Source organism: Hyaena hyaena, unplaced genomic scaffold (genome assembly GCF_003009895.1).
Source record: "Hyaena hyaena isolate Hyena2069 unplaced genomic scaffold, ASM300989v1 scaffold_636, whole genome shotgun sequence".
NCBI lineage: Eukaryota > Metazoa > Chordata > Mammalia > Carnivora > Hyaenidae > Hyaena > Hyaena hyaena.
The window spans coordinates 125013-139066 of NW_024081268.1; the positions used below are offsets into that span (position 1 = coordinate 125013).

General features: G+C 35.4%; 1 protein-coding gene across 1 annotated transcript in view; it reads left to right on the forward strand.

Annotated features, from left to right (window-relative positions):
- LOC120219639 (phospholipid scramblase 1-like) overlaps positions 1-13775 on the forward strand; it is a 33425-nt gene extending 19650 nt beyond the window's left edge. The window contains exons 6-9 of the mRNA XM_039216485.1: positions 2118-2338; positions 3735-3896; positions 11206-11367; positions 13695-13775. Coding sequence (XP_039072416.1) covers positions 2118-2338; positions 3735-3896; positions 11206-11367; positions 13695-13733 — 584 coding nt within the window. The 3' untranslated portion in view covers positions 13734-13775. The remainder of the gene's footprint in view (positions 1-2117; positions 2339-3734; positions 3897-11205; positions 11368-13694) is intronic.
- Positions 13776-14054: the final 279 nt, after the last annotated feature.

Here is a 14054-nt window from a genome sequence, read left to right on the forward strand (position 1 = left end):
TGTTAAAAAGTCATTATTACCCAAAGCAATCTACACATTCAATACAATCCCAATCAAAATTGCACCAGCATTCTTCTCACAACCTGAACAAACTATGCTAAAATTTGTATGGAACCACAAAAGACCCCCAATAGCTAAAGTAATTTGAAGAAGAAAACCAAAACGGGAGGCATCACCATCCCAGACTTTAGCCTCTACTACAAAGCTGTAATCATCAAGACAGTATGATATTGGCACAAAAACAGACACATAGACCAATGGAATAGAATAGAGAACTCAGAATTGGACTCACTAATGTATGGCCAACTAATCTTTGACAAAGCAGGAAAGAGTATCCAACGGAAAAAAGACAGTGTCTTTAACAAATGGTGCTGGGAGAACTGGAGAGCAACATGCAGAAGAATGAAACTAGACCACTTTCTTACACCATACACAAAAATAAACTCAAAATGGATGAAGGACCTGAATATGAGACAGGAAACCATCAAAACCCTAGAGGTGAAACCAGGAAACAACCTCCTTGACCAGAGCTGCAGCAATTTCTTAGTCAACACATCTCCAAAGGCAAGGGAATCAAAAGCAAAAATGAACTATTGGGACCTCATCAAGATAAAAAGCTTGTGCACTGCAAAGGAAACAATCAACAAAACTAATAGACAACTGATGGAATGTGAAAAGATAGTTGCAAATGACATATCAGATAAAGGGCTAGTATCCAAAATCTATAAGGAACTCCCTAAACTCAACACCCAAAAAACAAACAATCCAGTGAAGAAATGGGCAGAAGACATGAATAGACACTTCTCTAAAGAAGACATCCAGATGGCCAACAGACCCATGAAATGATGCTCAGCGTCCCTCCTCATCAGGGAAATACAAATCAAAGCCACACTGAGATACCACCTCACGCCGGTCAGAGTGGCTAAAATGAACAAACCAGGAGACTATAGATATTGGTGAGGATGTGGAGAAAAGGGCACCCTCCTACACTGTAGGTGGGAATGTAAACTGGTGCAGCCCCTCTGGAAAACAGTGTGGAGGTTCCTCAGAGAATTAATAGAGCTCCCCTATGATCCAGCAATAGGAATTTACCCTAGGGATATGGGAGTGCTGATGCATAGGGACACATGTACCCCAATGTTTATAACCGCACTATCAACAATAGCCAAATCATGGAAAGAGCCTAAATGTCCATCAACTGACAAATGGATCGAGAAGATGTGGTTTATCTATACAATGGAATACTACATGGCAATGAGAAAGAATGAAATCTGGCCATTTGTAGCAACATGGATGGAATTCGAGGGTGTTATTCTAAGTGAAATAAGTCAGTCAGAGAAAGATACAGTATGTTTTCACTCATATGTGGAACAGGAGAAACTTAACAGAGGATCATAGGGGAAGGGAAGGGGAAAAACTAGTTGAGAGGGTGGGAGACAAACCACAAGAGACTTTTAAATACTGAGAACAAACAGGGTTGATGGGGAGTGGGCGAGGGGGAAAATGGGTGATGGGCATGGAGGAGGGCAATTTTTGGAATGAGTACTGGGTGTTATATAGAAACAACTTGACAAAAAACTATACTTTAAAATAAAAGAGTAAACCTTCTCATTACCTTGACGCATACTGTGCAAAAACATAAGCTGTGAATATCGTGAGTATATAAAATCTCAAACCAATTAATTTGATGAAATATTTCATAGAGTATAAACATAGCAACCATCCTACATTCACTACATAACTGAATATATGAAAACTATACCAAATGGATAGATATTTTTGCCTACACCTAGCACAACTATAGTCACCTCTACCATTGTACCATTCCTCAGCAGCAATCTATCTTTCTGGCAGAAGTCTATGCAATTAGGAAGGAGGAGTGGTTTTCTTTTCCATGTCTCACATAGGGTCGCTTAATTTCTATACCTTAATACACTCTCCTTTCCCTTCCCCTTTCTTCCTCTGTCTAGATCATCTCTAAACACCTTTCCATTTCTTTTTCTCTGTGTTAGAAGTATCATCTAAAAATGGTGTAACCTGTTATTATAGAATCTTAGGGTAGATCCAACATTCTTTTAATATAATGGTCATAATAATTCTCTCTTTTATGTTTTTAGTTTTAACAGGTTTTGAAACTAATAACAAATATGAAATTAAGAACAGCTTTGGACAGAGGATTTACTTTGCAGCAGAGGACAAGGATTGCTGTACCCGATATTGCTGTGGGGCTTCTAGGCCTTTTACAATGAGGATTGTTGATAATATGGGCCAAGAAGTTATAACTCTGGAGAGACCACTAAGGTGTGACCACTGTTGTTGCCCTTGCTGCCTTCAGGAGGTCCGTGAGCAATTACCAGAATGATTTCTAAAGTAGTTCAGCAAGAATTTTTACCCTTTCATTGAACTTAAGTAATCAAAAGAGATTTAAAGGACAATTGGTCCATAAGCTCTTGGTTTATACATGAAATTGAATTGTTCAAGAAGAAAAGTAAGTGAAAAACAATTGAACAGTTAGTCTCACGTGCATGAGTAGTGTGTCTCATGCAGTTGAGGTCAGAGATCTCAGAGACCAGTCTTTCTGATCTTCATGGAGAGCTGAGAAGGTAGGGCACCTTGGCCACTCCCTTACTTAAAATGAACATGAAAAGCCCAGCCAAAGCCAAAGCAAGGACACCATGGAGAATATCCCAGAATATCCTAGGTATCTTCATCTCACAATTTTGGGCAACCTACTAAGAAATGAACCTAGGAGAAGCCCTCCCTGAAAAATATCAATGCCAGTGTTTTTATTAATCCATAAATTAATGTATTTGGGCCTCCTATAAGGGGTGTACCCTAGTTGTGAGTACCTTTAGCTCCAGAGAGACCAGGTGTCTGTTTCTTATTACTTGGCAGTCCACTGATGGAGAATGTGGATCTCAGGGGAAATGCTGGGATCTCCTAATCATTCCATACAGGCAGCTGTGCCAGTATGAAAGACATAGTGACAAGCACATGAATATTTGAAATCTAATACTGTACATATTTTAAAAAGATATCTGAAGTTGTTTATACTGAATTATTTTATTTTCCATGTCATTTAGGTTAGATAGAATAATATCCATAGGAATCTCTGAGGAAATTGATGGTATATGCACTCTAGTATAAATAGTATATTATCATGACTTGTACTATTTGGTGGTAAAAAAAAAAAAAATGGACCTAGGAGGTCATCATTTACTGATAAGCACACTGAGGCACATGCAAGTTCACCAGGCTAAGTAGCAGAGCCAAGACTACAAGCTTCATTTTCTTTCCATTTGGGCACCATTGCTATTCATATTTGAAAATAGCACCACTGATCAGAGCTATGTTCCTACATCTAAACCACTATTTTTTAGAAAGTTTAAGAAAAGAGTTCCTTAAAATTTAGACATTTTTTATAAAAATGGAGATTAAAAATGTATGAGGCCATTAAAGCAAGGGTTATGAGTGGAGACTATACATGCAGCCTCCTCAAGTTTGTATCTCCTCTTTTCCAGTTTGTAGTTGGGAATCTGATACAAGTTCATTAACTTCTCTGTCCCTCAGTTGCTTTCTCTATACATAGGGATAACAGTATCAACCTTGCAAGCATGTGTTATGAATTAAATAGTGCTTGAAACAATGTCTGACACTTAGAAAGTATTCAATAAATGAGTTATTACTAGACATTATAATTATTATGATTTATAAATATTCTTTTGCCTTTGTAGATAGAAGTCCATGCCCCTCCCGGTGTACCTGTAGGTTATGTTATTCAGACCTGGCACCCATGCCTTCCAAAGTTTACAATTCAGAATGAGAGGAGAGAAGATGTACTAAAAATTACTGGTCCGTGTGTTGTGTGCAGCTGTTGTGCAGATGTTGATTTTGAGGTAAGAGATGTGATAATATTGTAGATCTTGCTTTCCTCATATAAGACTAATATAATTTGGGAGGATGTTATAATTACATTAAATAAATTTGTGTATCCTGATATTTCAAGAGGAAGACCGTGTGCTTATATATTTAACTTTGGTCAGAGAGGTGGTTATTGCTCTGATTAACATCAAGTGTTGATTATGCTAAATGGAAAAAAGAGAAGCAGAGCCTCATAGTCAAATCAATAACTATAAGCAAAGCATCCAACATTTGACCATGGTAGTTTCTGTATACAAGCCCCATGTTATGCATTTAGGATAAAATGGTAATCTTGTCATCTAAGTCTGAACGCCAAAGCGTATGAATACCTGCTTGGCCTGAAATACAGGTTTCCAGTGTTCTCGACCCTCCTCAGAAGTTCTGACATCTTTGAGTTCCTACAAAAAGCTCACGTATGCAGAGAGTTTTAAAAAAGATTGTGTAAGACATACTTTCCAATTATGCCTTTACTTCTTATATTAAATTTGACCTCTACAAACCACATGATCTATTACATGGAAGAATTTCAGTACAGCATTTGTCCAATAGATGACCTAGCCTTGTAGCCCAAATTATGTAGTTGCAAATGTTTAAAAATAGGGAGATTTCTATAATTTAATCTTGCTCTAATGAATCTCTTGGAAAATCAAAATATGTTAAGCTGTACCAACATTTCCACAAGAGGGGCCAAAATCTAAACCTGAGCAGGGCTGCCCCTTTGTGATAAGAAGTATGAATCTGCCACTGTCCTCTGGCTTCCTAAAGTTTGCCATTGTCCAGCTTCATTCTTTTATATTATCTACCTGGCTTCTCTAGTCATATGATTTTCAATTCCTCTGTTAGATCCTGAGTGTATAAAAGAGAATCTTTCCCCTTATTGACTTCAGAGTACAATGAGAGGGACCGGCAGTTCTCAGAAAACACATGTGATATGATAGACTTTATGAAGACTCTTAAAAAGCCATATACATAGTGTAGAGGGGATGTATACAGTGCATGTGTAAAGACTTTATAGGTTTTTGTATAACAGTAGGTTATTGTATAACAATAGTTCTTTATGCAGGGGTTAATTATTCCTATGAATGAGCCAGAATATTAAGAGATAATTATTCTTTTAGGAAATACTAGAGAATTTTTGCTGACATATTCTATATTTGTAGAAAATAAGTGAACATACTGGTGCAATAAGTCAAGCTGGATTGTGAAACATCTATAATTAATGCTAACGAATTTAGAAATTAACCAGCAGCCCTTTTCAGTGGATGCCTTAAACCATCATTACATCTAGTAAATTAACTACTCTCCTGTGCATCTAGGATGGCACTAACCGTGTAAAATCTTTGAGGGAATTAAGAAAGTAGTCCCTTGAATCATTTTCTGTAAGCTAGATAATGGAAAGTTTGAAAGCAGGAATTATCAGTGTGAGGAGCCACTGTAGAACATGGACTCCATCATAGCGTTAATGGCATGGAAACTTAGAGTAGAAAAGAGAAAATGGCCTGAACACAGCAGAAGCAGGAGCCATTCTAAAGGAAGAAGTCAGAGACATTTCACAAGTGTACCAAGTGTAACTGATTCATGGATTTGATGTCAGTTGAGCATGAAAAGAAAATTTGGAGATGATTCTGATGTCATATTATTCCAATATCTGATGTTTAAAAAGCTGAATGAATAATGTTGATATTAGCCAAGTTAACAATCTTGGAGAAGCAACGGTTGATTTGTGAGAAACTCATGACATATTTGAGTTATGTCGGGATTTTGGTATGTAGAGAAAAAGTTCGGAGTGTTTTCAGCAGATAGATGGTAGCTGAAGCCAGAGATTATCCAAGGGTGAGTAGAAGAAAGACCGTTATACTTTCTATCCCATGGAGACGATAAGTGAATCTGTCTCCTTCCAGGACTTTTGGTAGGGGAAAAATATGTTCACATGAAACTGCTAACCCTTTACAGTTCCCTTATGAGTTTGAAGTCTGAGTTCATACCATTATCATGGTTTGAGAACTTCAAAACATAGAAATTGGGTCCTGAGTGGTGATAGAGATTGTAGAATTGAATGCAAAAGTACACTAGAAAGAGATCACATTAGAAGATTGGTCAAAAAAAACACACTCTCTGTTCCTTAGAAAAAGCTGATCTTCACATGAACAGATCAAAAATTACATAATATTCCAGGAATTAATCCACCAGCAACAAGCTGGATTTAATAGAATAGTTGGCAATCATAAGAGAAATCTAAATCAACATAAGAGAGGCTAAAGAATAAAGGAGGTCATAAGAGGAGATTATTTTTTAAAAGGACAGGAGGATCTGAAAACAAACCAAATAGAAATTTCAGAAATAAGGAACACTTATTGATGAAACCTCATTGGGAAGGTTGAGCTGAAAATTAGATGCAGGTGAAGAAGGAATTAATGAACTGGATGATCTATAGGAGGAAAATAAATAGGAGAGGTGAAAAGATAAAATCTTGAAGGGACAGGAGTGTCTGGGTGGCTCAGTTGGTTAAGCGTTCAACTTTGGCTCAGGTCATGATCTCATGGTTAGTCGGTTATTGAGTTCGAGCTCTGCATCAGGCTTTCTCCCTCTCTCCTGTCGGCTCAGATTCTCTGCCTCCCTCTCTCTCTCTGCCTCTCCCACCCCCCAACAAAAATAAATAAAAACATTAAAAATTTTTTGAAGGGACCAAAATAATTGAAGGTATGTGAAAGCTAGAATAAACTACTCTTGCATATGCCAAAGAGGGGTTACAACAGAAAATGTACTGAGGTACTATTCGAAGAGATATATGTGTAAGAGTCGTGTAGACTAGATCCCATGGATTTTCAGAATCAAAAAGTGCAAGGAGTTCTGGTTAAGAAAAATAAATGACACCCAGATACAACTTAGATAAAATATAAACTTAAAACTAAAAAGGAAATCTTAAATCAGCAAGTAGGAAGGGGGAAGAGTATCTCAAATATGTAATTCCCTGACCATTAAGGATTGTGAACATTTTACTAGCTATTTGTACTTATTCTCTTTGAATTGTCTATTCATATCCATTCCCTGTATTTTTACTGAGTTGTTTACTTTTTTCTTCCAATTTATAAATGTAACTTGTGTGTTAAAGGCACTGATTCTGCATCTGTCCTCTGATCTGAAATAGTTTTCATAAATCAACCCTTTCTTTGTGGAACTTCTTATATACATTTATTTATTTTATATCACATAAGTCACATATATTTTCTTTTTTAAATAGTTTATTGCATATATCTATTTTAATATCTTCTGATTCTTCTGTCTTGATTAGAAACTTACCCCCAATTTCTATTTTATTTACTCCCTTTTAAAATCTTTTTATATTTGAATCTTTAACTCACCTAGAATTTGATTTATACAGGATTGAACATTTTTTCTTTCAGATGGCTAGACAACTGTGGCGTAACAATTTATTAAGTAAAGTATTCATTCCTTGCTGAATTGAAATACATTACATTAAATTTTCACAAGTAATAGGATGAATTTCTAGATTCTCCTGTGTTTCATTGATCTAATTATCTGTTCCTTCAAGTGCCTTATGATTCAATTATGGTAACTTAATGATGCATTGTATATCTAGTCATAGCCAAACAGCCACTTGTTATACTTCTTTATCATAGTTTTTTGCTATTGTCAGATTTTTCCTTTCCTGTGAATATTAAGGCATTTTTTTCAGAAGGTAGAATCCTATTATTACATTAAATCTGTATTCCATTTTTAAATTAGCATATTCATGATGCTAAACCTGTGTTATATCTTTTTATCTATTTATATCTAATTTTATATTCTTCATAAGATCATATGGGCTTCTTAATATAGAACTTCCCTCTTTTTTAATTAAAATTTTCCTAAGTAATTGATAGGCATTAGCACTACTAAGAAGGAATGCATGTATTAGGTTCTTGCTGCTAATATTAAAAAAGACTACTTTTTTTGTTTACCTTTTATTCAGTCTTCTGACTGGATTCTCACATTTAACTTTAGAAACATTTTTGCTCAGGTGCTTAGGTGGCTTAGTCAGTTAAGTGTCCGACTTCAGCTTAGGTCATAATCTCGCAGTTCATGAGTTCAAGACCCACATTAGGCTCTGTGCTAACAGCTCAGAGCCTGGAGCCTGCTTCAGATTCTGTGTCTCCCTCTCTATCTGCTGCTATCCTGCTCATACTCTCTCTCTCTCAAAAATAAATAAAATATTAAAAATTTTTTAATTAAAAAAACATTTTTGCTTATTTACAGTTGATTTTTCTAGATATAAAATCACAAAGCAAATGAAATCAATTTTGCTCTTCTCATGTTTATTTACCAATTAGCTCATTTCCTTTACCAATCTACAACAGCAGCAAAACTGAATAATAATGCCAATTGTGTGAATACTTATCAAGTTGACAACTTCAATTGAAATAGCAGCAAATGGTTCACAATTTAGAAAGACATTGGCTACTGTCTTCCATAGTGTTTTTCTATTACTATTTACCTACCTAGATCAGGAATCAACAAACTTTTTTTTAAGAGAAGAGATAGGAAACATTTGAGACTTTATAGGCCATATGGTCATTGTGTGCAAATATTCAAATCTGCCATTGTAGCATGAAGGTAGTCACAGACAAAACATAAATACTGTGTATAACTGTGTCCTAATATAACTTTTTACAAAAGCAGTGGTCAGGCTAGATTTGTCCCACTGACCATTGTTTGCTGACCCCAACCTAGATTTTTATTACGAATTGATAATTAACTTTCTAAAAGCAGGGTATCAAATGGTCATGACTACCGACTCTGAAACAGAGTGCCTGGGTTTGAAATCCTCCTCATGACTTCTTATCGGTGTAAACTTGGACAAATTACTTAACCTCTATTTGCCTCAGTGTTTTCATATAAAAATTGTGCTTAATAATCATATGTATCTTTTAAAGATATTATGAAGAAAAAAATTACCTAATACTTATAATACATTTATATGTTACACATATACTAAATGTTACATAAATGCTTAATTAGTAAACAAAATACTTTTTCAGTATCTGATACACTGATATATTTTGAAATCTATGGTTTTCTAGTATTCTACAATTTATTATAGTATATTCTTTTGATAATTACCTGAGGTCTATGTGCTACTGTTCTATTTGCATTTACTGTATATTTATATTAAAAGATGAACCTATAAATCTATTTTTAGAATACCTCTAGCAATTTTCAGTATTACATTTATAGGTATATAATACTAGTTCATTATTTCTGGAAGTTGCTATCATTTTGTTATATAGATTTTCCATTTTTAAATATCTAAATTTAGGGGCGCCTGGGTGGCTTAGTCGGTTAAGCGGCCGACTTTCGCTTAGGTCATGATCTCGCGGTTCGCGGGTTCGGCCCCGCATCGGGCTCTGTGCTGACTGCCAGCTCAGAGCCTGGAGCCTGTTTCGGTCTGTGACTCCCTCTCTCTCTGACCCTCCCCTGCTCACGCTGTCTCTCTCTCTCTCTCCTAGAAACAAATAAAACATTTAAAAAAAATATCTAAATTTAGCTAAAATTATTTAATTCTATTGACTTTTCAGTTGTAAATCATTCACATTTCCAAGGCTTTTCATAAAAAATTGTATGCTCTACTTCTTAGGTAAACTTTTAAATTTCTCGCTGTAGGAATATAAAGGAGAAATGTCAGTATTGGTTAAGTCTAGTGGTAGGCTTATGATGGCTGGTACATTATCTTTTGGATATTTCATTTAAAAAACAATTGAAATTAAAAATGCCTAAATTTAACAATATGAGGTTTTATTACTAGCTTCAAATAATGAAGATGGTAGCATCTACAAGAGGTATGCAAGAGGGATTTCTGTTAGTCTGTTTAGCCACAATAGTGTTGCATGACAAATAACCCCTAAAGCTCTGTGGCTTAAAACCATGGGTATTCATTTTCATACTAATGGATCTGCAGGTCCACTCTTTCTTAGGGAATCTATCCAGCTCAGCTAGTTGGCTCTGATTTGGGCTGTAAATTGGCCCAAATCTATACCAGGTATGTTTATTCTGGAGCTGTAGCAAACACAGCTACCTGGATCATGCATTTCTAGTAGCTGATCACTGGGAAGCAAGAGCCAGGCCAAACTAATTAGCCATGTTGAAGGCCTCTTCTCCTATCACATCTACTAGCATTCCATTGGTTAATCAAGTCTAACTATCAATGGCCAATGCACTGGGTCTCTAAGTGCACGGGGGTAAGGTGGGGGGAGGATAGTTGATGAATTTTTGCTGAGCAGTAGTCTATGCTATCACAGTTACTCATATTAGAAGTTTATTTCAAATCTTCAAGGAACCCTTCTACCCACATCAAAATAAAATGAGTCAACTGTTTTTAGTTTCCTCACATTTATTTTCCTGTTCTCAACCTGAACTAGAACTTCTGTGGGTGTTGCTAGCACTTGTGGTACCTTATGCATATTAGAAAAGGACATTTCTCTTCCTGCTTTGACAGAACTCTGTTATGTACACACCATGGTAAATGTGGGCTACATTCATCCACCCACATGCACTTGGTGAGGTGCATGTATCCAGCCACAATCTGTTCAACTTTTTATGATGACACTAGGCTTTCCTCAGGCAGAATTGTAAAATTAGAAAAACTTTAGTTCAGAACTCTTTTTCTCATATATCCTTTTGCTTATTGTTCACTGTCCATCAACCCCACTATCCCCTTGACCTGGGGCATCCCATCTAGTTACATATTGGTTACTTACTTTTCCTTTACTCAAAACTCCCAGTCATCTTTTCCAGGCTCTTTGCATTTCACATTTTCCTGCTGATGCTGGTAATGAACACTCCTGTCACATTTAAACGCTCGGCCTACATAAACTCTCTATGCTTCTCTTACAACAAAAGTAACATAGGAGATTGGTTTAGTACCTTCCTGATGGCTTCTAGAAATTTCATCTAAAGAAACATTTTATATTTGTATCTTTTCCTGCCTAAATTTTGTTTTAGATCAATTTATTTATTGCTGTCTATCTTAATGTAGAATAGAAAATGTTAAATAATTAAGCAGAATTACTTTCATGTAAGTTCTCTACAGCAAAGAAACAGGTGTTTGTTTTTCATGCATCTAAAAGCAGATACAGGAATCCATATATATGTAATGAGTGATATAATGTTCATAGTTAAGTATGGTCCATAATTTTAGTAGAGTATTTCATTTTATTTCAACTTTTAAAGTAGGTAATTTTCAGATTTCTAGAGTTCTTTAAGAATGTTCCTTTTTTCCCATTTCAGATTAAATCTCTTGATGAAGAAACGATAGTTGGCAAGATTTCCAAGCAGTGGACTGGTTTTGTTAGAGAGGCGTTTACTGACACTGATAACTTTGGTATCCAGTTCCCTTTAGACCTCGATGTGAAAATGAAAGCTGTAATGCTTGGTGCCTGTTTCCTCATTGTGAGTCTATTCTTACTAATCTGGGGTTTAGGTGATTTCTCTTGTATCATTCTGAAATGATTTAGTGAACTGTAAATTTTTAGAGGACCTTGTTAAATTTATAGGCTTTATTCAAAGACGCCTCACTTAATTCTAGCTCTTAAATTTCATTTTCTCCTGGTACTCTGGGTTCACAGGTGACTAGTTGCTCTGGAGAGGCTATACAGTTTCATATGATAACAAAAGGATCTCATGTGCTAAGAAAGGGCCCTGATCTTTGGAGTTTTTATTTAAAAATTGAAATCAGTGCTTTGGAAAAGAAACTGGGCTTGAATCTGGGCTTACATGGAATAGACGCAGGAAAACAAGATGTCCTCCTGATTCATTAAATCACCTACTACAGGAGTATAAACCTCAATAAAAGTAAACATCTAATCAAGCCATTAGTGGAACTACCATTTGAGAGGAATTACATGGGGTAGAGCAGTGATTCTGAACTTACCTTCACATTAAATCAGCTAGAAAACTTAAAAAAAAAAAAAAAAAGCAAGTTTTAGGACATACCCCAATTTAACTAAATTAGAAGTTGTATAGCTCCCACTGACTCCATATGCAGCCAAATTCAAGAACTCACAATAGTTTCCAACCCTAGCTACACAATAGAAACACCTGAATAGCTTCCAGACCCCCTATGTCAAGATTGCCTCCAGGTAGTAAAACAAAATCTCTGGAAGTGGGACCAGGCTTGCAAGCTGTTTAGAACTGCCAGGTGATTCCAATATGCAAGCAAGCTTTAGAACTACTTGATGAGTATCTTAAACACTGACGTGGAGATTCAATCCCCAAAAAAACTAGAAAGTGGGAGAATATACAGAAAAAGGATCCAGTTATTTCAACAAATAAATGTTGGGAAAATAAAAAGATAAAAATAACAATAAGAGAGAGACTTAAGAGGCATCAACTCAATGTAATTTATAGATCATATTTAGATACTGATTTGAACAAACCAGTAAAAAAGACATTTATTAGGACTTCAGAGAAATTTGAGTATTGGCTATTTGATATTTTAATAGATTTTTTAAAAAAGATATACTAATCATATTGGGCTTATGCAGAAACAAGAGTCCAAGTTTTTAGGGGCACACACTGAACTGTTTCAGTGTAAAATGCTATGATCTCTCAGATTTGCTTTTAAATAAAGAGGGTGAGTGCATGCCAATTTAGGGGATGGAGTAATTAATGAACCAAGATTGGTTATGTTAACAATTACAGCTGGATGAGTGGCCGTTTGGATTTTATTTTGCTATTCTGTCTAATTTGGGATACACTCAATATTTTCTGTATAAAATTAAAAATATAACCACAGTTCTGTTTGAAAATTGTGTTTTCACTGTTTATTTCACATGAAAAGTAAATTAAAACTTAACCATAGGAAGCTAATTGACAAAAGGTAGACTTACCATCACCAAGGATCTGGTGTGCAAAGGGAAGAGATGGCCATCTGGGGTGTTTGGATAGGTGAGAAATGGGATTGGGATTTGTGGTAAGGTTATAAAGGAAATGACTGTGGGGTAGATTGGACCACTTCTCAAGGACTTCTAAATATTGGACAACTTCTTGTAGATGGAAAGATACTGAAAATTAATTTGCTTGGTTTTAAATGAGAAATAAATAAAATAGATATAAATCCAAATATTAGATTGGTGACTAGATGAGAAGTGAATTGACGAAAGGTAAAATTGCAATAGTGCAGTTGCAAGTGAGTGGTGATAAGGATTCAATTTTTTCCTTTGTGAACCGATAAGAGAAAATGATAGACATGAGAGAGAATCTGTAGGATTTGATGATAGTCATAGGGAAGTGGGTCTGGTTAGACACTGATGCGGTGAGGCAGTTTGGGAGAAACTGGTGGACAAGTTTGCAAGAGAAATCATAAAGCTAGGCTAAAAAAAGTCTAAGATACATGCCACCTCTAAGATGGCTGTCATTCTCCTTAAAAAAGTCTGAAATTTCTACATTGTATATCAGTCTCAAGAAAAGTTGTATTACTAGAGAAGGAGTACAAAAAGTTAAGAAAGATTGAAAAGGGGTATTCTAAGTGGCATATGAAATTTAGAGAAATTACCAGAAATTATTAAATGCATGCAGGCAATCATTAAGTGAACAGAATTAAAGGATTTAATTGCTATTAAAATGGAAGGCTGAAGCTATCAGTTTTCCCCATATCTACTTATCTGGTCAATTTTTCTCTTTAGCAGATAAATTATTATTATTCATCAGACCCCTTAACATTTATGATCTCTGCTTTGTTGCTGAAAACTCATTTCTGTATTTTTGTTTTTATCCAGGATTTCATGTTTTTTGAAAGGAGTGGAAACAAAGAATAAAAAGGAGTGTGATAGAGGATTAATGGAGGCCTCAGAAAGCATGAAGTCCATGTACTTAGTGGGACTATGTCAAGGAAAGACTAATTGTTTTTCTTCTTCTTAACTGAAATGACGTATAGTTACTGTGATGCCTGAAGCTCCTCATATATGTGATGACTTTTCAAATTACAGAGTTTATTTTCTATACCACTTACCTATAAATGTTTTTATGCATTTTGTTTATACATTTTCTCTTTCATTGTGTATTTGAGAGAAAGGACACAGGAATTTTTACATTAATATGAAACTTCTTGTACTAAATTATTCTGAACTATAATATGT